Source organism: Chlorocebus sabaeus, chromosome 19 (assembly GCF_047675955.1).
Source record: "Chlorocebus sabaeus isolate Y175 chromosome 19, mChlSab1.0.hap1, whole genome shotgun sequence".
Lineage (NCBI taxonomy): Eukaryota > Metazoa > Chordata > Mammalia > Primates > Cercopithecidae > Chlorocebus > Chlorocebus sabaeus.
In genome coordinates, this window is record NC_132922.1 from 18,910,211 (window position 1) to 18,934,286 (window position 24,076).

General features: G+C 49.7%; 1 protein-coding gene across 20 annotated transcripts in view; it reads right to left on the minus strand.

Annotated features, from left to right (window-relative positions):
- Window positions 1-24,076, minus strand: part of DEPDC5 (DEP domain containing 5, GATOR1 subcomplex subunit) — a 205,490-nt gene that overhangs the window by 32,029 nt on the left and 149,385 nt on the right. For 12 of the 20 annotated variants that reach the window (XM_038007546.2, XM_007975541.3, XM_038007556.2 and 9 more), the window contains 2 exons: window positions 20,985-21,067; window positions 20,039-20,846 (listed from right to left, as the gene is read on the minus strand). In XM_038007546.2, the coding sequence (XP_037863474.2) occupies window positions 20,554-20,846; window positions 20,985-21,067 (376 nt within the window). In that variant the 3' untranslated portion in view covers window positions 20,039-20,553. Of the gene's footprint in view, window positions 1-1,389; window positions 1,513-7,491; window positions 7,641-9,391; window positions 10,156-10,636; window positions 11,097-11,726; window positions 11,873-15,349; window positions 19,867-19,936; window positions 20,847-20,984; window positions 21,068-24,076 lie in introns of those variants that run through there. The other 8 variants (XR_012089471.1, XR_012089470.1, XR_012089472.1 and 5 more) reach the window with 7 other exon arrangements.

A 24,076-nucleotide genomic window follows, 5' to 3' on the forward strand; every position in this document is an offset into this window, starting at 1 on the left:
CTTCCATCTTCTATAACCACAGCCAAAATAATCTTTTAAAAATACAAATCTGATCCTGTCACCTGCTCCTTGCTTAGAACCTCTAAGAATAAAAATCAAAATCTTCAGCATGCCCAAGAGCACTGCATGGTCAGGCCTACTTCCCGACTTTATCTTGCCCTGTGCATGCCCTTCCCTTTCTTCCTGAACATTTTTTCCTCCCCAATTCTTCTGTTTAATCCTGCTCACCCTGTAGCCCTCAGTTCTATGGTCACTTGGGGAGCCTTTGCTGACCTTCATGACTAGGTCAGATTACCCTGTGATGGACTCTCCCAGCACCATGTGCCTTTTTTGTCTGTAGCAGTTATCATAGTTACAATTTTACTCTTATTTACCATTATTTGATTTCTATCTGTAAGCTCTCCCTCACACTTCATGAATGCAGTGATTTTATCTTGTTCTTTGCTTGAAAGATGGATGGATGGATGGATGGATGGGTGGATGGATAGATGGACAGGAGTTGGATGAATAGGTGGGTGGGTGGATGGATGGATGGATGTTTAGATGAATATGAGTTGGATCAGTAGGTGTATGGATGGATGGGTATATGGATGAATGAATGAATGTTTGGATGAACAGGAGTTAAATAGGTGGATGAATGGATGGATGGATGCATGGATATACAGGAATTAAATAGGTATATGGATGGATGGATGTATAGATGGGTAAATGAGTGTATGTATGTGTATATATATATGGATGGATGGATGCATGGATGAATGGATGGATGGGTAGATGTTTGGATGAACAAGAGTTGGATAAATAGATAGATGGATGGATGGACAAGAATTTGATGAATAGATATATGTATAGATGCATCAATGGATAGATGGATGTATATATGGATGGCTGGCTGGATGGATGGATGTTTGGATGAAAAGGAGTTAGATATATAGGTGGATGGATGAATGTGTGGGTGGATGGAGATAGATGGATATATGGATGGATGGATGGGTGTATAGGGAGACGGATGCTCCCATTTTTCCTAGCTTCCTTAGATCTAACCATATCTCCCTCTAGTCTGTGGCCAACTAGTCTTCCACCTGTTCATTCAACATACACCAAGCATATCTGATGTGCCAGGAATATGCCCACAGTGCTGTGGGAACCCAAAGAAAGAGGTATTTCCATGCCCTTGAAACACCCTTGAAACTTAGATAATAACAACAGCTACTTCCAATTAACATTTACTATTTGGCCAGGCACAGTGGCTCATGCCTGTAATCCCAACACTTCGGGAGGCCACGGCGGATCGCTTGAGCTCAGGAGTTCGAGAGCAACCCTGTCAATATGGCAAAACCTCATCTATACAAAAAAATACAAAAATTAGCTGGGCATGGTGGTACATACCTGTAGTCCCAGCTACCTGGGGGTGCTGAAGCAGGAGGATTTCTTGAACTTGGGAGATGGAGGTTGTAGTGAGCTGAGATCATGCCACTGCACTCCAGCCTGGGTGACAAAGTGAGACCCTGTCTAAAAGAAAAAAAAATTGTTTTACTACTCTGTGCCAGAGACCACGGTAGGCTCTCCTGAGAAGCTCTCACTCCTTTTTGTCTACTAATCCAGTAGAAGAAACCAGAAGCCTGATGGTGTCTCAAAGTTCAGCTTTGGTGTGGCCTCCTCCAAGGATTCCTCCCTGGTCCGTCAGTCCTTGGCTGATCTCCCATCCTCAGAACTGCCCCAGCATGTGAGTCTGGGGTGCTCTTGCTGGTCTTTGCTCATAAACTGCTTTTTTTCTTTTTCTATGTATACATTTTTTTGAGACGGAGTCTTGCTCTGTCACCCAGGCTCTCTGAGTTTCTTCCTCTCCACCAGAGAGTGGCATTCTTTATTCCCCAGGAATTAGTAAACTCCCTGGAGACACATGTGCCAGGAATGTGCCCACATCTCACAAAACACCCTTTTGTGGCCTGGGCACCCCTTCTTTCATTTTTGAAACAGGGTCTCACTCTGTCACCCAGGCTGGGGTGCGGTGGCGCGACCTTGGCTCACTGCAGCTGACTTCCCAGACTCAAGCAATTCTCCACCTCAGCCTTCCAAGTAGCTGAGACTACAGGCATGTGCCACTATGCCCAGTTTTTTATTATTATTATTATTATTATTTTAGTAGAGACGAGGTCTCACTATGTTGCCAAGGCTGGTCTCAAACTCCTGAGCTCAAGCAGTCCTCCCATCTTGGCCTCCCAAAGCACTGGGATTACAGGCGTGAGCTGCTGTGCCCGGCTGGCACCTCTTCTTTCAATCCTCACAGGACTCTGAGGGAAGCGTGATTTACCCCGATTTTAAATAGCAGGAAACTGATTTGCCCTGGGTCACACAGATAAAAAGTGGTAAAACTAGTGCTGAAACCCAGGTCGATTTGAATCCAAGGCCAAAATCCTTAACCAGTATCCCCAGGCTGGGATAGTCCCTCCAACAGCCCAAATACAGCGGCTACACCCATGCCTGACCACCATTGGGTGGGGTAGCCCATTCTATTGTTGAATTTCTACCTGTCAAAGAGTTTATTCTCACCCAGTTGAAATATGCCCCTCTGAAACTGCTACCCAGTGACCCTGACTCTGCTCCCTGGTTACAGAACAAGTGCTTCCCCTCTTCCACATGGCAGCCTGTCAATAATTTACAGCCAGTCCTCCTGTATCCCCTGCAGCTGATCCTCTCCAGGGAGGGGCAGGAGAGGGGAGAGACTACGAACCTGGAACTACAAAACCCAAGTTCTCATCCTGGCTCAGCCACTGTCCACAGACCAGTAAGTTTCAAAAGAAAATTAAATAGGTGATTTTGACAAATAAGGACATTGAAAAAAATGGCCAACTCCTAGCACCCTTGTTTCATAAAAGAAAGGGCATCCTGACACAGAAAAAAGTAGGGCAGACAATTTCAGAATTAATTTATCTTTATGAAAATTCCTGACTTTGTCCCTGTTCCTCTCATTTCACCATGTCCTGGTGCTGACTCTGTGGGGGACTGGCCCAGGTCTGTAGGCCTTTGAGAACCTTTGCTCCAACCCATTAAAGAAAACACTGCTGGCCAGAAAACCCAAAGTAGAGGATTCCACCATCAGAACACAGTAAGTGACCCTGTTTGAAGAGGGAAGGAAGAGCTGAAAGTGCCTGGCACTGAGAAATGGCTGAGCTCAGGAAGTGAGACAGACTTCTCCATTGCATTGTGGTTTCATATCCAGTTTCTATCTCAGCTTAGAGGGGCAAAGGTTTTTCCTACTCCACGGGTACCCTGTGACCACCCAAGGTCATGTCTCCAGCCAGCAGAACTCACTGGAAGTCAAGAAGGCTGTTTATGTCCCATGGCAGGAGGCCAGTGAGAAAAGCTGGTTTTATTCAAAGGCAGCAGATTTTCTCTTGGGGAAGTTTTGGGCTTGGTCTGAAGGATGACCCTCTAACCCAAAGGCTTTCTCATTACTCGTTCTTTCATTTATTTAATATTTACTGAATATCTTCTATGTGCAAGGCACTGTTCTAATGTTAGGAGTACCAAGGTGAGCAAAGAATGATTTGGTGTTTGTTCCCATGGAGCTTAGCATTGATTAGAAAAGGCTGACATTAATTCAAGTTGAAGGAATAAGTGTAAACTGATGGCTGTGATGAAGGCTACAGAAGAGGCACATGTTACTCTGAGAGTGTGATATAAGGAGGGTTCCCCTAGTCGGTGGTCATGGAAGGCTGACATAGTAATGGCCAAGCTGGGATTGAAAGAAGGAAGAGTATGCATTCCCCAGGTGAAGGAGGAGGGGAAGCAGATTCCAGGCAGAGTGCTTGGTGTGGAATGAACATAAATCACATGAAGAACTGCAGTGAGGCTGGTATGACTGCAGGGCGGTGAGCAATAGGAAAGAGCATGCAAGATGAGGCTGGAGAGGTAGGTGGAGGCTCACATGTTGCTGGATAGGTAGGTGGGGTTTTCTCCTTTTCTTGAGTGAAACAGGAAGCCACTGAAGGGCATTGAATGTGGAAAGTGGCATAAGTATCATTACTTGAAGGCAGAGAGGAAACAACAGCTGCCTCTTCCAGAAGTCAAACTGATCATGATAATGGTGGTAATAAAAAGAATGATTGGCTGGGCGTGGTGGCTCACACCTGTGATCCCAGCACTTTGGGAGGCTGAGGTAGGCAGATCACTTAAGGTCAGGAGTTTGAGACCAGCCTGGGCAATATTGCAAAACCCTGTCTCTACTAAAATAAAAAAATTATCCAGGCATGGTGGTGCATGCCTGTAATCCCAGCTACTCATGAGGCTGAGGCAAGAGAACTGCTTGAGCCCGGGAGACAGAGCTAGCAGTGAGCCAAGATCGTACCACTGCACTCCAGCCTGGGCGACAGAGCGAGACTCCGTCTCAAAAACAGAACAAAACTATAATGATTAAAAAATAATAAGTGGCTGGGCACAGGTGGCTCACACCTATAATCACTGCACTTTGGGAGGCCGAGGCAGGAGCACTGCTTGAGCTCAGGAGTTTCAGGCTGCAGTGAGCTACGATCATGCCACTGCTCTTCAGCCTTGGTGACAGAGGGAGACCTTCTCTCTAAAATTAATTATAGTAGTAATAATAGTAAGAGAACTCATGTTACTAGACTGGGCGCCTGTAATCCCAGCACTTTGGGAGGCTGAGGCGGGCGGATCACGAGGTCAGGAGATCCAGACCATCCTGGTTGACACAGTGAAACCCAGTCTCTACTAAAAATACAAAAAAATAGCTGGGCGTGGTGGCAGGTGCCTGTGGAGGTTGCAGTGAGCTGAGATCGCGCCACTGCTCTCCAGCCTGGGCGACAGGAAAGACTCTGTCTAAAAAAAAAAAAAAAAAAAAAAAAATTAGCTGGGCGTGGTGGCAGGCGCCTATAATCATAGCTACTCAGGAGGCTGAGGCAGGAGAAATGCTTGAGCTGGGGAGACAGAGATAGTAGTGAGCAGAGATCATACCACTGCACTGCAGACTGGGCAACAGAGCAAGACTCTGTCTAAAAAAAAAGAAAGAGTTTGAGGGACAACAACTTGAAAGAAACTTGGTTTGTAACTTAGGCCCTTAATCCATGTGGTTTGTTCTGTCAATAAGCATGCATGCATGGAGTGCCTGCTACATGCTAGGCACACTGAGGCTATAGCAGGGACCAAAACCAATCCCAGCGCTTACATTCCAGTGAGCAGAAAAGACAATGCAGAAGCAGGCAGATAATGCAGAAAATTTTAGATGATGTAAAGGGCTACGGGGAAGAGACAAGAGGACACAGAGGTGGTGCTTTCTAGACAGGGTGGTCAGGGAAGGCCTTTCTGAGAAGGCAACGAGTGACACCCACAATGAGGAACCAACCAAATCACAATCTTGGGAAGAGGGTTTCAAGAAGAGGGAAGAGACGTGCAAAGGCCCTGAAGCAGGAGCAACCTTGGGGTGTTCACGGAACAAAAAACAGGAAAAGCTGCATCATTCTGAGTGAGGAGGAGATGAGATTGGAGAATGGAAACTTCCAGAAGCTCAGGCAGGCCTCACAGGGCCTTATGGGCCCTGGCAAGGAGTTGAGGTTTCATCCTGAATTGATGGGAAGTCGCTGAAGGATCTTCAAGCAGGGGAATGATACAACCTGTTCTATGTTTGTTTGTTTGAGACAGTCTCACTCTGTCCCTCAGACTGGAGTACAGTGGTGTGATCTCGGCTCAATGCAACCTCCACTTCCTGGATTCCAGTGATTCTCCTGCTTCAGCTTCCTGAGTAGCTGGGACTACAGGCACGTGACACCATGCCTGGCTAATTTTTGTATTTTAGGTAAAGATGGGGTTTCGTTGGTCGGGCGTGGTGGCTCACGCCTGTTATCCCAGCACTTTGGGAGGCCGAGGCGGGTGGATCACGACACGAGGTCAGGAGATCAAGACCATCCTGGTTAACACGGTGAAACCCCATCTCTACTAAAAATACAAAAAATTAGCTGTGCGTGGTGGCGGGCGCCTGTGGTCCCAGCTACTCCGGAGGCTGAGGCAGGAGAATGGCGTGAACCCGGGAGGCGGAGCGTGCAGTGAGCCAAGATCGCGCCACTGCACTCCAGCCTGGGCAACAGAGCAAGACTCTGTCTCAAAAAAAAAAAAAAAAGGCCGGGCGCGGTGGCTCACGCCTGTAATCCCAGCACTTTGGGAGGCCGAGGCGGGCGGATCACAAGGTCAGGAGATCGAGACCATGGTGAAACCCCGTCTCTACTAAAAAATAGAAAAAAAATTAGCCGGGCGCAGTGGCGGGCGCCTGTAGTCCCAGCTACTCGGGAGGCTGAGGTAGGAGAATGGCGTGAACCCGGGAGGCGGAGCTTGCAGTGAGCCGAGATTGGGCCACTGCACTCCAGCCTGAGCGACAGAGCGAGACTCCGTCTAAAAAAAAAAAAAAAAAAAAAAAAGATGGGGGTTTCGCCATGTTGGCCAGGCTGGTCTTGAACTCCTGACCTCAGGTGATCTGCCTGCCTTAGCCTCCCAAAGTGTCGGGATTACAGGCGTGAGCCACCACACCCGGCCTGTTCTGTATTTTAAAGAGGGCATGCTGGTTGCTGTGAGAATACATTCCTGGGCAAGGAGCGGTGACTCATGCCTGTAATCCCAGCACTTTGGGAGGCCGAGGCGGGCAGATCACGAGGTCAGGAGATCGAGACCATCCTAGCTAACACGGTGAAACCCCGTTTCTACTGAAAAAAAAAAACACAATTAGCCGGGCGTGGTGGCGAGCGCCTGTAGTCCCAGCTACTCGGGAGGCTGAGGCAAGAGAATGGCATGAACCCAGGAGGCGGAGCTTGCAGTGAGCCGAGATAGCACCACTGCACTCCAGCCTGGGTGACAGAGTGAGACTCCGTCTCAAAAAAAAGAAAAAAAAAAGAAAAAAAGAGAGAATACATTCCTGAAGTCAAAAGAGGGTGCAAGAGGACAGTTAACATTGTGTCGCATCAGACGTAAGTGGAGATGGGGAGAGGGGTCAGATTACAATATATTTTTGCTAATGGGTTAGATGTGGGGGATGAGGGAAGGGGAAATATAGGATAATTCCAAGCCTTTCTGCCTGAATAACTGGGTAGATGATGGTACAGTTACTAAATCCGGGAAGACTGTGGGTGGAACAGGTTTGGGTGGGAGCTGGGGGTTGGGTGCAGAGCTAAATCAAGAGTTGTGTTTTAGACACATCAAGTTCACTGTTCCTCTTAGATCTCTAACGAGAGGCCAAGAAGGCAACTGGACTGATAGGTTGGAATTCAGAGGTGGGGTGGGCTAGAGATCTTCAGACTTGTGGGCATGTGGATGGTAATTAGGATCTCAGGATTGGGTCACTGGGGAAATGCAATGAAGAAAAGAGGTCCAAGAGCCACGGACTGGGATCTTCCAATGTGTGGAGGCTACACAGAGGCCAGCAAGGGAGGGTGAGACAGAAAGCCAAAGGAGGAGGGCCTCGGGAGAGCCCCAGCTCCCCTGACCAACCTTGTAACCTCAGGCAAGTTGCTTCCCTTCTCTGGGCCTCAGTTTCCCCTATGTGGACAAGGGGATGGCCATATTCATCACTGAGGTGACTACAGCTTGATCATTCTGGGACACTCCTGAGAAACAGCAGCAGCAGTTCCTGAAGCCACCTGCCACAGGAAGAGATCAAAGCTCAGGCTCCCCCATCTTGTTTCCAGGACTCCTACAATGAGACTGAATGAAATCCCAAATACAACAAAACATAGCCCAAAGGTCTGCCACTCAGAGTTGGGGTTGGGTAAGGTCATGGTGACCTAGAATAGAATCCAGCCTTTTTGTCACTTGCCAGTTTGGTGACCCCCAAGCCTCAGGTACTTATCTGTAAAATGCAGATAATAAGACCTACAGCGAGGGTCTGTTGTTAGAACTAAGCCAGGTATGGCTGGACACGGTGGCTCACACCTGTAATCCCAGCACTTTGGGAGGTCAAGGCAGGCAGATCACCTGAGGTCAGGAACTCAAGACCAGCCTGGCCAACATGGTGAAACTCTATCTCTACTAATAATACAAAAATCAGCTGGACATGGTGGCATGTGCCTGTAGTCCCAGCTACTTGGGAGAATGAGGTGGGAGGATCACTTGAACCTGGGAGACGGATGTTGCAGTGAACCGAGATCACACCACTGCACTCCAGCCTGGGAAACAGAGTGAGACTCTGTCTCATAAAAAAAAAGAAAGAAAAGAACTAAGTCAGGTAGCAAGCAAAGCATCCTGCATGGCTCCAGGCATGCATACAATCAATGATCAGCTCCTTCCTGCTTTAGGGAGACTCCTTTCCTGAATCAGGAGAGAGGGAGTCCAAGCTGACTTCACTCTCAGAATAATGTAGTCCTGCTGCTGGTCAGGCCTGGGGCTGCCAGCTATGTGCTACCCTGCGTCTCACTTGCAGGGCACATAGCTACCCAGCTAACCACAGGAATTAGGGATCTGCAAAGACTGACTAGATCACCTAGCTGGAACCTGGGGCACTGTGGAAGGTGGGAGGAGGGAGGGAGGACAACAGCTTCTAAGGCTGACCGTAGCTGTAGACTCACCCCAGCCTTTTCCCAGGTTGTGTTAACCTGGCTGGCAAAGGGCAGTGATATGACAGCAGGGGAACACTATACAGAGAGTGAGCTGGAACTCGGGCCAATGTGTTCAGCCCCAGTGACAGCTCCTGGCTCAGTGTCTCCTAGAAGCAGCCCTGGAAGAAGGCAGGGACTGCAGGGGCAGCTGCTGGAAGGCGAGCTGGGCAGGCAGCCTGGATTCCTGTCCCGCCTCTGTCACAACCATTAGGCTAATGGCTCCATTTATTGGGCACCTCCAAGGTGGCAGGTGCTGTGCTAGGTGCTTAACTGAAGGGCTCTTCAACAACCCTGCAAGGAGGGCAAACATGTCCCTACTGAAAAGATGAGGAAACTGAGGCCAAGAGAAGAGGAAGGCTTGCCCAAGGTCACCCAGCCTTCCAGACGTTCCTTCTTTTCAAGACAAAGAGAGGATACCCTTCCGCAGCACACATGGTCCTGCGCAATTGCTTCTGCTTCCTTCTCCTGCTGCACCTGCCCCTTCCTCTCCCTTGGCCATCCATCAGGTCTCCATGGAAACATTCAGAAGCTTTCCCTGGGCCCCAGAATAGGTCAGGCTCCCCCTCACACCTTTCTTTTTCTTTTTTTTAGACAGTCTTGCTCTGTCACCCAGGCTGGAGTGCAGTGGTGTGATCTCAGCTTACTGCAGCCTCCGCCTCCCAGGATCAAGCAATTCTCTGCCTCAGCCTCTCCAGTAGCTGGGATTATAGTATAGGCACCCGCCACCATGCTGGCTTTTTTTTTTTTTTTTTTTTTTTTTTTTTTTTTTTGAGACGGAGTCTCGCTCTCTGTCTCACCAGGTTGGAGTGTGGTGGTGCAATCTCGGCTCACTGCAACCTCTACCTCCTGAGTTCAAGCGATTCTTCAGCCTCAGCCTCCTGAGTAGCTGGGATTACAGGCACACGCCAGCACACCCAGTTAATTTTTCTATTTTTAGTAGAGACGGGGTTTCACCATGTTGGCCAGGATGGTCTTGATATCTTGACTTCGTGATCCGCCCTCCTCGGCCTCCTAAAGTGCTGGGATTACGGGCGTGAGGCACCGCGCCTGGCCCCCCTTATACCTTTCACAGTGGCCTCTCCTTTGTCTCTTGAGCATTTTTCACAACTATACTTATTACTTCACAACCCTAAAAATCGTTATTTGTGTAATTTTTTGTTTAATATCCTTCCTCCTGCATCTACATGATGCCTGGCACGTGGGTGACTGTTAATACATATGTGTGGGCAGCATGGTGACTGAACCTGTGAACAACAAACAAGTGAGTAAACCACAAACAAATCTCCCTCCCGTGGCGATGGGCTGGCTGCGATTCCACTGGGACACAGGGACTTGTATAAAGGGGCAGCTCCCTTAGAGTCTACATCATAAAACCTGATAGGAACAGTATCTTGCAATCACTGTGACAGGCAGCCCAAGGGGGCATGCACAAAGCAATCCCAAGATGTGTGCAGTGGGGGGTGGACACCCAGCTCCCTGCATAGGTCAGACTCCAGAGCTGGCCAGTTTCTCTGTTGTCCTCCAATCTGGCTTCAAGTGGTGGCAGCCACTCTCCTGGTTCCTGCAGAAGAGACACGAAGGTGGTGAGGGGGTGTCTCACAAGGAGAACTGTGCCGGTTTCACTTCTGCTTTGAGGTGAGACACATCCTGTGTGTCAGACTACCCAGGGAGTGCTCCTGTTCTCCCAGGGCCAACCACCAACAGTGCAGTGACCAGGAGCAGGAGACCCTGGGGAGTTGGGACCAGGGACATGGCTCTCATGGCTGTGCAGGGAGCTTGGCCCCAGGCCCTTCCCTGCCTCCTTCCCTGCACGGCTGCCCCTCCAGAGAGGCCTGTCTCACTGGGTTTCTGTCTCCCACGCCCCATCTCATTGTGAGGAAAAGCCCAGCCTGGCTAGGGGGGGATGGAGGGGTTGGGAGAATGCAGACAGGTTCAATCCCTCCTCTGCTCTGTGTGCTCGCTCAGTAACCCCAGGCAAGTCCTGAACTTCCCTGAGACTCAGTTTCTCCTCTGAGAAGTGGGGGTCCCCATTACCCACTCACCTCCATCAGGGCTGTCCTCAGGCCCTAGCAGGTTGGTGGGCACACACTTTTTTGGGGTTCAATATACAAGTAAGCTCTTGCTGTTATCTTTTTTCTGCTTTCCTTTTCTCTTTTCCCAAGCTTCAGACTAGCTGGTGGTATATCATGTTCCTTGTACACCTTCTGGGCACGTTCAAAACAAAATGTTTAGGCCAAGCATGGTGGCTCATACCTGTAATTCCAGCACTTTGGGAGGCCCGAGGTGTGTGGATCGCTTGAGCCCAAGAGTTCGAGACAGCCTGGGCAACATAGTGAGACCCTGTCTCCACAAAAAATTAGTAGGGTGTGGTGGTATGTGCCTGTAGTCCCAGCGACTGGGGAGGCTGTGGTGGGAGGATCAACTGAACCTGGGAGGCAGAGGTTGTAGTGAGCTGTGATCACGCCACTGCACTCCAGCCTGGGTGACGGAGCAAGACCCTGTCTGAAAATAAAATAAAATAGAAAACCAGAATGTTTGGCCTCCGTTATGGGAGCATTTTTAGCACTGCCTTAAAATGAGGGAGCACCCTGCGCCACTTGGACACCTTTGCAAAGCTGACTGCGTCGGGTCCCCACCATGATCCCTCGAAGGAAGCTGGAGAAATGCCGTCATCACTGCACCCTCAAACTTGAGGTTGAGTGAGGTGACTGGACTTGCTCAGGATCACAGGCAGGGGGCACTACTATCAGACAAGAGTAACAGTGACTCTTCCTCAGACTTAGTTCTCAAAGGGCCGTCACAACCCCTCCACCCTTTTCTTTTTTGAGAAAGAGTCTCCCTCCGTCACCCAGGCTGGAGTGCAGTGGTGGTGCGATCTCAGCTCACTGCAGCCTCCGCCTCCTGGGTTCAAGTGATTCTCAGCCTCAGCCTCCCAAGTAGCCGAGATTACAGGCATGCGCCACCACACCTGGTTTTGTTTTTTTAGTAGAGATGGGGTTTTGCCATGATGGCCAGGCTAGTCTCGAATTCCTGGCCTCAAGTGATCTGCCTCCTTTGGCCTCCCAAAGTGCTGGAATTACAGGCATGAGTCATTGCCCCCAGCCCAACAACCCTTATCTCCCAGGTTCTCACATCGACTTCTCCAGTTATGTAATGAAGTCTTGATGATTCCCATCTTGTCACTAGACGGATGAGGGTCAGGGTGGTTTCAGAAGGCTATGCAGGGTCACCTGGTGAACAAACAGCAGGTTGAACCTGGGCACAGGGTTTCTGGTTCCCTGAGGAGAAAGGGAACATGAAAGGGAATATGAAAGAGATCATTTCCCTACTTGTCCTATCAGAGACACCAGCCACCACTGTGGAGCTTGGGTGTGTTCAGAGGCCATTGTTCTACCTAGATCTGGGGCCAGGAAGAGCAAAGGCTGACAGGTGATCAAGGCCCCATGAGGCATGACCCCAGGGGACAGGCTGGCTCAGGGTTTCTAGACAATGGGCCATTTGTTGGCTCCAGTGTGTACCCTGGGACTTGCCAGCACTCACCTCTAGTTGTTGAAAGGGCAGGCTGGGTGAGGCAGGCCGGGGAACTCTCTCTGCGGTTCTTTCAGTTTTTAGTCGTCTTCTCGACCGTTCTGTTGCCAAAGCCCCCCAGCCCTCCAGCATCCCCTTCCCCACCCCATACTCCTCACCTGTTAGAACTCTTACGTAGCTGTCAAGTCCCAGCCCAAATGCCCCTTTCTCTAGTCTTCCCCAGCTCCTCTACACAGAATGAAGCCCTCTCCTCTATTTCTTTTTTTCTTGAGACCGAGTCTTGCTCTGTTGCCCAGGCTGGAGTGCAGAGGTACGATCTTGGCTCAATGCAAACTCCACCTCCCGAGTTCAAGTGATTCTTCTGCCTCAGCCTCCCAAGTTGCTAGAATTACAGGCACCCACCACTATGCCTGGCTGATTTATTTTTCCTGTATTTTTAGTAGAGATGGGGTTTCACCACGTTGGCCAGGCTGGTCTCGAACTCCTGACCTCAAGTGATCCACTTGCCTCAGCCTCCCAGATTGCTGGGATTATAGGCATGAGCCATCACACTGGCCAATTTCTTTTTTTTTTTTTTGAGATGGAGTCTTGCTCTGTTGCCCATGCTGGAGTGCAGTGGCATGATCTTGGCTCACTGCAAGCTCCGCCTCCCAGGTTCATGCCATTCTCCTGCCTCAGCCTCCCAAGAAGCTGGGACTACAGGCGCCCGCCACCACGCCAGGCTAAATTTTTTTGTATTTTTAGTAAAGACGGGGTTTCACTGTATTAGCCTGGATGGTCTCGATCTCCTAACCTCATGATCCGCCCACCTCGGGCTCCCGAAGTGCTGGGATTACAGATGTAAGCCACCGTGCTCAGCTAGCACCCGGCCAGTTTCTGTACTGCATTACAGAGAGCCAATCTGAGACCTCTTCTAGAGTGCTATGGTGGCTGCTTTGCATGTCTGCTTCCCTCCACCAGGAGGGCAAAGCCCACATTGGTTCAAGCTTGCATAAATGTTGGCTGAATGAATGAATTCAATAAATTCTAAATAAGTGCCAAATGTGTGATGGGCACTTGCCGTGGGGGATACAAGGATGAGCAAGATGTGTTCTCTGCCTTCAAAGAGCTTACATTCGATGGGAGAAGCAAGCTATGTGAACAAGGAAAGTGGAAGAGAAACACAGAAGCCATGTCCCAGCAAGCAAGCATTCCATATGGCCAGCATTCTAATCCTGGTGCTGTGGTAACCTGCTGTATGCCTCTAAGCAGGCCTCTTAGCCACTCTGGCCTTGGAACCCAGCAAGAGTAATTGCTATAAATTGATGATGGGGCTGCCATTGGATTCAGATCACAGGAAGGGGCAAGTGGCAGATGCCTCTTCTTCCAAAGTCACAGGAGGGAGGGAGTCCCCTTCTAAACCTCTTACCTGACCACAGTCTAGTTCATGGTGTCTGAAGCTGACACGATTGACATTGGAGGCTGGATAATTCTTTGCTGTAAGGTCTATCCTGAGCATTGTAGGTTTTTTAGAAGTACTCACTAGAGGCTGGGCACAGTGGCTCACGCCTGTAATCCCAGCACTTTGAGAAGCTGAGGTAGGAGGATCACTCGAGGCCAGGAGTTCAAGAACAGCCTGGCTAACATGGCAAAACTCTCTCTCTATAAAAAAATACAAAAATTAGCCAGGCATGGCGGCACATGCCTGTAATCCCAGGTACTCAGGAGGCTGAGGCACAAGAATCGCTTGAACCCAGGAGGTGGAGGTCGCAGTCAGCCAAGGTTGTGCCACTGTGCTCCAGCCTGGATGACACAGTGAGACCCTGTCTCAAAAAAAGGGCACAGACAGGAGGAAAGAAACTGCATTCCAGTGGCAACTGTGGGACTGAAAGGGACTGGAATTCCCCCCTCAGCACTCATCCATCCTGTTGGTTGAGAAGGGAGAAAGTCTATAATCTTGTGGTCCCCAATGTTTCTCCCAGATGAGTTCAGATGAAAATTCTGGGGCACAGAGAGAAAAGGCTTTTCCAGAGATTGCATAGCAATTCCCCATCTCCCCTCATCCCCTTGGGAAAATAGATTTTCTTGTTGGAAGGACTATATGCTGATTCACTGAGGAAACAGAGGAATCTTGCTCCAGCCAGAGAAGCAGATGGAGGTCAAATCTGAAGGCTGGTAGGACTGAGTACTTGGCACCAGCTTTCGCTACACGCAAATGCTACATCCCGGGCATTTCAGGTCAGGTTTAGGGCAAGTGTGTGGCACAGTCTGAAGGCCAGGAGCTGCCTGAAGCACTTGGAGGCTGAAGTCACAGCTGCAGACCACAAGAGAGGGCACACACAGTGCCTTCCAGATAGAAGCCTGGCAGGGAGGAAAGGCCACTGGTCCTGTGTCAAAGTCACTGAGTCACTGCCCATTCCCTACCAGAGAACCTGTATATGAGACCATGTTACACCGCATCTGTACCCCTGTAGCTTCACCACACATGTAAGGCAGTCAGTTGAAAGGAACGAAGGGGTCCCCAGGCAGGAACCCAGGATGGAGCAGTGGGTGGCATCTCATCGACACAGCACCACCAGGAGGCGAAGGAGGCAGCACAACTGGTGGTGACTGGGCTGATTCCCATGAACCTGATTCCCATCCCAGCTGTTTGTTAGTGTATGGGCATGGACCCTACTTACTGGAGCCTTCCACCCCTCAGCTGGTATGTTGATAACATTATGCAGTGAGCCAGGTACAGTGGCTCACGCCTGTAATCCCAGCACTCTGGGAGGCCGAGGCAGGTGGATCATTTGAGGTCAGCAGTTTGAGATCAGCCTGACCAATATGGTGAAACCCTGTCTCTACTAAAATTACAAAAATTAACTGGATATGGTGGCATGTACCTATTGTCCCAGCTACCGGGGAGACTGAGGCAGGAGAATTGCTTGAACTTGGGAGGCAGAGGTTGCAGTGAGCCGAGATTCTGCCACTGCATTCCAAGTCTGGGCAACAGAGCAAGATTCCGTCTCAACTACAACAACAAAAAAAATAGATTACGCAATGAAAAGGTGTATGACACATTGCCCAGGACACAGGAAACACTCATTGGAGTGACCATTGTTATTCTGTGTTTTTCTCAAGTTTTCTGGGTAACTGAAGAGGCCTGTAAATTGGCTTCTATTCAGCATTCCGTCCCAGTATTTCCTATCTGCTTCAGCAAGGCCTCACAGATTTGCACACTGTCTCTGGCATACATCATGTACTCCTTCCTTTTTTTTTTTTTTTTTTTTTTTGAGATGGGTTGCCCAGGCTGGAGTGCAGTGGTGCGATCTCGGCTCACTGCAACCTCTGCCTCTCAGGTACAAGGGATTCTCCTGCCTCAGCCTCCCAAGTAGCTGGGACTACAGGCACCCGCCACCATGCCCAGCTAACTTTTTTTTTTTTTTTTTTAAGATGAAGTTTCACTCTTGTTGCTCAGGCTGGAATGCAGTGGTGTGATCTCGGCTCACTGCAACCTCTGCCTCCCAAGTTCAAGTGATTCTCCTGCCTCAGCCTCCTGAGTAGCTGGGACTACAGGCACGCACCACCACGCCCAGCTAATTTTTGTATTTTTAGTAGAGACAGGGTTTCACCATGTTGGCCAGGATAATCTCGATCTCTTGATCCACCCACCTTGGCCTCCCAAAGTGTTGGAATTACAGGCGTGAGCCACCATCCCCAGCCCTAACTTTTGTATTTTTAGTAGAGATGGGGTTTCACCATGTTGGCCAGGCTGGTCTCGAACTCCTGACCTCAGGTGATCAACCCACTTGGCCTCCCAAAGTGCTGGGATTACAGGCGTGAGCCACTGCACCTCGCCCTAACTTTTGTATTTTTAGTAGAGATGGGGTTTCATCATGTTTGCCAGGCTGGTCTCAAACTCCCGACCTCAGGTGATCTTGGCCTCCCAAAGTGCTGGGATGACAGGTGTGAGCCACCGCATCCGGCCTATATAATCTGGTGACAGGCTCCTGATCAGCATGCACATGTCCTCCATGTCTGACCAAACCAGACTCCCTGTGAGCTGAGCTTTGTACCTACAAAAAGGTGGATGGGTCTGAGAGACAGGTAGGATGAATGGATGGGAGGACTGGAGGATGATGGAGGAGGAAGGTATCGAGTTTGACTACCAGATTCTGGCTTGGACAAGTGGGTGGAAGGGGGTGCCCACCAGAGAGAGGAGGAATCAGGAAAGTAGGCAGCAGGACACTGGGGCCCATGGGCAGGAGAGTTTCAGGTTCCGCTCTGTTGGGGGAGTGACCCAGCATCCTAACTTACCAGCCGCCCCTTCTTCCACCAAATCATTCTCTGGGCCTTCTGCTGGGCAATTGCAGGGGCAATTGTTGGCCTTACACATGGGACACTGAGGATCGCAAGTGGTTGTTCAGTTCGTATGTGATCTGAACAGGCCAGCGGCTGCTTTGTCCAGCACCATAACTCAATGGCTTCACAGCACAATGGAGACTCCCATCCAGGAATGTGAGAGCAGCTGTTCAGCTGTTTGAGAGCAGACATTTGCTTACTCTCTTTTTGTAAGACCTTTCATATACGTAGCTTTTTTTTTTTCTTTTTTGAGATAGGGTCTCACTCTGTCACCCAGGCTGGAGTGCAGTGGTGCAATCACAGCTCATTGCAGACCTCCTGGGTTCAAGAGATCTCCCCACCTCAGCCTCTCAAGTAGCTGGGAAGACAGGTGCGAGTCACCATGTCCAGCTAACTTTTGTTTTTTTCTTAGAGTCTTGCTCTGTGGCCCAGGCTGGAGTACAGTAGCATGATCTCAGCTCACTGCAACCTCCACCTCTCGGGTTCAAATGGTTCTCTTGCCTCAGCCTCCCGAGTTGCTGGGATTATAGATGCACATCACCACGCCCAGCTAATTTTTGTATTTTTCATAGAGATGGGGTTTCATCATGTTGGCCAGGCTAGGATCAAATTCCTGACCTCACATGATCCGCCCACCTCGGCCTCACAAAGTGTTAGGATTACAGGCGTGAGCCACTGCACCCGGCCCTAAGCTAATTTTTAATTTAATTTAATTAATTTATTTTTTTGTAGCAATGGGGTCTTCCTATGTTGCTCAGGCTGATCTCAAACTCCTGGGCTCAAGCGATCCTCCCATCTCAGACTCCCAAAGTGTTGGGATTTCAAGTGTGGGCCAACCGTGCCCAACTACATGTGTCTTCTGATTCTCCAACCACCCAGGGAGATAGCTTCCCATTTCATAGATGAGGGGATTGGCATATCTGAGAAAAGGGAAGGTGAAAAAGGAAAAGAAAACAGGTTTTTATCAAAGTCCTGCTCTATTTCCAGGAATTATCCAGTGCTCTTTCACATATATTAACAAATCTGTTCTCTCAAAATCATTACATGCAGCATCCATAGCTGCGTTTTAAGTTCTAAATAAGTTCAAGTTCTGTGAAGTAACTAAGGAGCCCAGCTAGGAAGGTGGAGATTCAGATGTAAAATCCAGTGCCCAGGCCAGGCACGGTGGCTCACGCCTGTAATCCCAGCACTTTGGGAGGCCGAGGAGGTTGGATCACCTGAGGTCAGGAGATCGAGACCATCCTTGCAAACATGATGAAACCCCGTCTCTACTAAAAATACAAAAATTAACCGGGCATGGTGATGTGCACTTGTAGTCCCAGTTACTCAGGAGGCTGAGGCAGGAGAATCGCTTGAACTGAAGGCAGAGGTCACAGTGAGCCATCACACCCCTGCACTCCAGCCTGGGTGACAGAGCAAGACTCCGTCTCTTAAAAAGAAAAAAAAAAAAAAAATTCAGTGCCCACCCCTGGAATCCGAAGTTCATTCACTTACTATACATTCAGTCAACAACCATTTCTCCAACATCTACTATTATCATGCACATGTGACACCAAAAAGATGAACAAAATAGAGAACCTTTGGCTGGGCACGGTGGCTCATGCCTGTAATCCCAGCACTTTGGGAGGCCAAGGCAGGTGGATCACCTGAGGTCAGGAGTTCAAGACCAGCCTGGCCAACATGGTGAAACCCTGTCTCTACTAAAAAATACAAAAATTAGCTGGTTGTGGTGGCGTGCGTCTATAATCCCAGCTACTCACAAGCTGAGACAGGAGAATCGCTTGAACCTGGGAGGCAGAGGTTACAGTGAGCCAAGATTGCACCACTGCACTCCAGCCTGGGACAGAGCAAGACTCCATCTCAAAAAAAAAAAAAAAAAAAAAAAAAAAAAAAAAACACGCTGGGTGTGATGGCTCACGCCTGTAATCCCAATACTTTGGGCACTTTGGGAGGCCGAGGCGGGTGGATCACCTGAGGTCAGGAGTTCGAGATCAGCCTGGCAAACATGGCAAAACCCTGTGTCTACTAAAAATAGGAAAATTAGTTGGGTTCTGTCGCAGGCCCCTGTATCCCAGTTACTCACGGGCTGAGATAGGAGAATCACTCGCACCTGGGAGGTGGAGGCTGCAGTGAGCTGAGATCGCACCACTGCATTTCAGCCTGGGTGACAGAGCCAGACTCTATCTCAAAAAAAAAAAAAAAAAAAAGAGAGAGAAGCTTCTGCCATGGTAGAGTATAAACGTGTTGAGCACCATGCTGGAGAAGTACAAGGTGCTGTGGGCGGATGTAACAGGGCCACCAACTCTGCTTCTCTGGAGAAGTGACATTTGAGCTAAGAGCTGATGGCTGACCACCAGAAGTTAGTGAGACAGAGCAGGCATGGAGGGAGGAATGTTCTAGGCAGATGGAACAGAGGGAACAGCAAGTGCAAAGCATCTGAGCTGGTACAGTTTGTGATGTTCCAGGGAATGTGTGATGGCCAGGGTGGCTGTACGAACAGCCCACAGGACCAGATTGTGCAGGACCATGTAGGCTGCATCTAAGATTTTTGAAGTTTAAGTCACCAAAAAGTTCTAGTTAAGTGGTGGCAAAATCACAGTGGTTTTATAAAAAGACTGACTGACAAGTGGAGTGAAAGCAGAGACAAACTACAAGGTTTTCCTGGAGATCTAAGAGAAAGACAAAGGAAGGCTGGACTGAGTGGCAGCTCAGGGCCTGGGAAGAAGAGAATGGATGCAAAGCTACTGAAGAGGCAAATGAACAGGACTTGTGATGAACTCCACGTGGTGAGATGGCACAGCAAGAAGTGGCAGCCACTGTCGGATTCTCCCCTCTGACCCACAGCCCCCAAACTGCCCTGAGTAGCTTAAGGCAGGGTGCTGAGGTAGAAGCACCATGCTGAGTCTTATCTCAGCAAACCTAAGCTAGGCCGGGCATGGTGGCTCACACCTGTAATCCCAGCACTTTGGGAGGCTGACGTGAATGGATCGCCTGAGATGAGGAGTTCAAGACCAGCCTAGCCAACATGGTGAAACCCCATCTCTACTTAAAATACAAAAAATTAGCCTGGTATGGTGGCGGGTGCCTGTAATCTCAGCTACTCGGGAGGCCGAGGCAGGAGAATCACTTGAACCCAGGAGGCAGAGGTTGCAGTGAGCTCAGATCACACCATTGCACTCCAGCCTGGGCAACAAGGGTGAAAATTCTGTCTTTAAAAACAAAAACAAAAACAAAAACCTAACTTAGAGTCTACAAAGGTTTCCTTTGATTTTTTTCAGAATGCCATCATATCTGCACCCCAGAGCTGGGCTCACCCCATTTAGCAAGATTCATTCTGATAGCATGAGCCTACAGTTACCTTGTAAGTTATCCTGCCTGCTCACTGTCCTCACTGGAACCATCCTTGCTCCGGCCTAGCAGCCTATGAAAGAAATCTCTCAATAAACTCATAGCCAAACTCCCTAAGCCAGTGAATTCTGAAGCCCTCTCACCATCTGTGGCCTCTTCATTGACTGCCATGACCCCGGCCACCTGGCACAACTGCCCAGCTCAGGATGGGACCGCTTCTGTGGGGAACTGGGTGGGGACAGAGATGATGCATGTGGAGCTTTTTATTTGCTTCTGGTATGTACAGGTATATACAGTAGGTGAGAGTCTATGGTACATTATTTCACAAAACTATCTTACATCTGTGCACACTCCCGGGCAGGAAGTGGCAGATTCTGCCCCTAATATCCTATAGATGGTGAAGGAAAAGGATGCTACCAGGAGCCACCCACTTCCGAGGACATTCATGGGGGCTGCCTGCCCTCTTCCCAGACACTGGAGCCCTCCCACGGACAATCTGTGCCTCCCACCTGCTCTGAGCACTTGCTGACAGGAGTGGCGGCAGCAGCAGCAGCTGCTTCCAAAGTCTTTCTTCTAGAGTAGAAGATTTGTTGTGGGGGCCAAAAAAAAAAAAAAAAGACAACAATGGCCCCCACTCACTGACAGTAGCAAATGGACACCTGACTCCTAGAGCCTGCCTGGAATCCTCCTCCGCCCTGGGTTTGAGGGCAGCGGCTCACCCACCTTCCCTCTGCACAGGCACAGCCTTCTAACCCTGGCCTCATGGGGCACTGGCATGCATCTTCTCCAGGCAACTTGTCCAGAACGTGACCAGACGGTTGTCGCGGTTGATGCAGAAGTCCGTGAAGTCCTTCAGCAGTCGATCAGCAAACTTTTCATCCCCTGTTGCACTGGAGCGCCATGTCTTGGTTAGCATGGTGTTGTAGGCCCAGTTGTAGCCGACCCGCTCCTCGCAGAACATGTTCTGGTTGGTGGAGCTGGTGGAGTTCCGCCGCCGCCGCTGCTGCCCTGAGAACTTGCGTTTGGAATAGGGCAGCTGCAGAAACACTGTTCCTGAAGAGAAAGGGGAGTGCCTGTGTGGCAGCCACCAGGAGGGCTCCTGGAGCCTGCTGAGGTGGTTCTGCAGCCACAGGTTTGGTGCAAGGAAAGGGATGTGGACCCACCTGTCCAACTCTGCCCGTAGCTCCTTACCTGTAACGTGGATGTACTGAGGCTTGTTCTCAGCAGGGAAGTTAAAAGCAGAGGCAGAATATTTATCTTGTACAAACCCAAACCTAGGAAAGGACACAAAGACATGCTGATCAGCGCCTCCTTAGTTAAAGGGGCAAGGGAAGAGACTGTAGCTGACAGGACTCTCGGACAGCCTGAGACACAGAGATCTGGAAAGATGTCTTTCTAGATTGCACATGCAGGCTGCTTTTGTCCTCACCCTCACCACTTTTTGACCTCTACCTCTTGCAACACCATGGCTCACCAGACCTCCTCACACCTAGCAGCCTGTCATCTCCGAGGTCCACCATGTCACCACCACCATACTGAATGAAAACCTTCCCACCGGCTGCACTCTTCATTCAGCCTTCATCTCTGCCCAGATAGCCTGTCCCTCCTACCATGTTCCCTACCCATCCCAGCAGACCTTCCCGCTGAGCGTTCTCCCCCATCCCATCCTGGGCTTCTCACTGGAATCTACCTCATGTCCTGACAGGCCACACATACCCACCCGCATACTTGAGGCTATCCATTCCTCCAGGGAAAGGCCTTATCTTTTTTTTTTTTTTTTTTTGGTGAAAGGGAGTCTTGCACTATTGCCCAGACTGGAGTGCAATGGCATGATCTCGGCTCACTGCAATCTCCGCCTCCTGGTTCAAGTGATTCTCCTGCCTCAGCCTCCTGAGTAGCTGGGATTACAGGCATGTGCCACCACACCTGGCTTATTTTTGTATTAGCCAGGATTAACCAGGATTGTCCTGGTAGTAGCCAGGAGAATCACTTGAATCCGGGAGGCAGAGGTTGCCGTGAGCTGAGATCATGCCATTGTACTCCAGCCTCGGCAACAGGGTGAGACTCCATCTCAAAAAAAAACAAAAAAAAAAAGAAAAGAAAAAAAGAAAAAAAAAAGAAAAAAAAAAAGAGAAACGCCAAGCTAGGGCTCTCTGCTTCACTGTGCTCTGGAAATGGGCAGGAGGAGCCATTTTTCATCTATGGCTTGTTCTATTCCTGGTTTTTCTATTTCCATAAGGCACATTTATTACAGTTCTACCTGCTAAGAGCTGTAAAGGACGTGGTAACAGATGTGGCTCCTGCCCTCTAAGTCTGAGAGGTTTATGTAATGAAGACAGTGATGTAGGCAGAACTAAAGACGGGAAAATGCCTGTCTTCTTTCCTGGACTGAGTTCCTTGGGGAGGTGCTGTGTCGCATCCTCTACATAATCTGCATTCCATAATTTTTCACCGAAGAATATATGAAGTCAAATATGCAAACTAAATGGGTAGGCTACTACGCACTGTAAGCTGCCTATCTACAGGCTGATTATATGATGAGGAGGTAGAGCGACCTCTACCTCCCGGGTTCAAGCAATTCTCGTGCGTCCAGCCTCCTGAGTAGCTGGGATTACAGGCGTGCGCCACCACGACCGGCTAAATTTTGTATTTTTAGTAGAGACAGGGTTTCACCATTTTGGCCAGGCTGGTCTTGAACTGCTGACCTCAGGTGATCCGCCTGCCTCGGTCTCCCAAAGTGCTCGGATTACAGGTGTAAGCTACCGCACCCAGCCTGCTTTCTCTCTACTTTCTAATTAAAGCTATTGATTTCCTTAGCATGGATCAGCCTGACCAAAGTAATTTTTTTTACCTCATTTCTTTCTTAGGTCACCAGGAAAGAACTTTATTTTTTATTTAAAAAGGCAGTGTAACCACATGGTTCCTGGCCACCTGGCTGTCCACTCAGGGAGAATGCAAGCCAGAAATGCAGTAAGGGCAGGGTGCTCCTATCCCTGGGGAGGGGATATAATCATCTCCACCTGCCCTGAAGAAGATGAAGGAGGAGCTGTAGGTCATAGCCTAGGGGCTGAGGAAGATGAAGGAGGAGCTGTAGGTCACAGCCTAGGGGCTGAGGAAGATGGACACTTTTCTAGCTCTTTCTGAGATGGACCTTATGGGTGGGCTGATGTGTCGTTTAGAGCCACAGTTGCACTTAAAGCTCCACCCTATGCAAAAGCTACATATGCAAGTACTCTAGGCAGGCACCTTGCTAGGCATTATAGAAGGAAACACAAATACGAAAAGCATACCCCTGCCCTCCAGGGGCCCCCAAGTCACTGGAATACAGAGTGTTTTGAAAGAAAGGGAAAAAGGAATTCAGAGGGAACATTTGGGAATCCCTGGAGGAACACTCTGACAGGTGTAGAAGGTGGGAGAGGTGTAAGTGTAGAAGGTGGGAGAGGTTAGGTGTGGAAGGTGGGGAGTTTAGGTGTGGAAGGCGGGGGGGGGTTTAGCTGTGGAAGGTGGGGGGGTTTAGGTGTGGAAGATGGGAGGGTTTAGGTGTGGAAGGTGGGGGGTGTTTAGTTGTGGAAGGTGGGGGGGTTTAGTTGTGGAAGGTGGGGGTGTTTAGGTGTGGAGGGTGGGGGTGTTTAGGTGTGGAAGGTGGGGAGTTTAGGTGTGGAAGGTGGGGGGTTTAGGTGTGGAAGATGGGTATGTTTAGGTGTGGAAGGTGAGGTTTAGGTGTGGAAGGTGGGGGTTTAGGTGTGGAAGGTGAGGGAGTTTAGGTGTGAAAGGTGAGGGGTTTAGGTGTGCAAGGTGGGGAGTTTAGGTGTGGAAGGTGGGGGGAGAGTAGGTGTGGAAGGTGGAGGTAGAGAAGGTGGGGGTTTAGGTGTGGAAGGTAGGGGGTTTAGGTGAGGAGCACACTGCAGCAGGGTTTGGTACAATGAAGCAGAGGTCTGGTCGGAAAACAGGTGAGGGTATCTGTAGTAGAAAAAGCAGGCTGAGGAGGAAAGGATAATAGTTCCTGGGAAGATATGACCAGAATCTGGACTGAGGGGGATGAGGAGGAGAATGCAGTGAAGGAAAAAAGCAGATTTAACAAATAAAGGCCACGTTCTGAGTGATATCCCACCAGCAGAGCAAGCAGAGTAAGAGCTACTTAGAAACTCGTGAGTTAGCAGGGTCCCCCCGGGGGGTTGCTGTCTACTGAGGGCTCACTAGGTGCATCACCGGGCTCTCCAGAACATCGGAGAACTCGCCCGGCTTCCCCATGAGGGGTAAGAAAATGGAGGCTCACCAGTTCC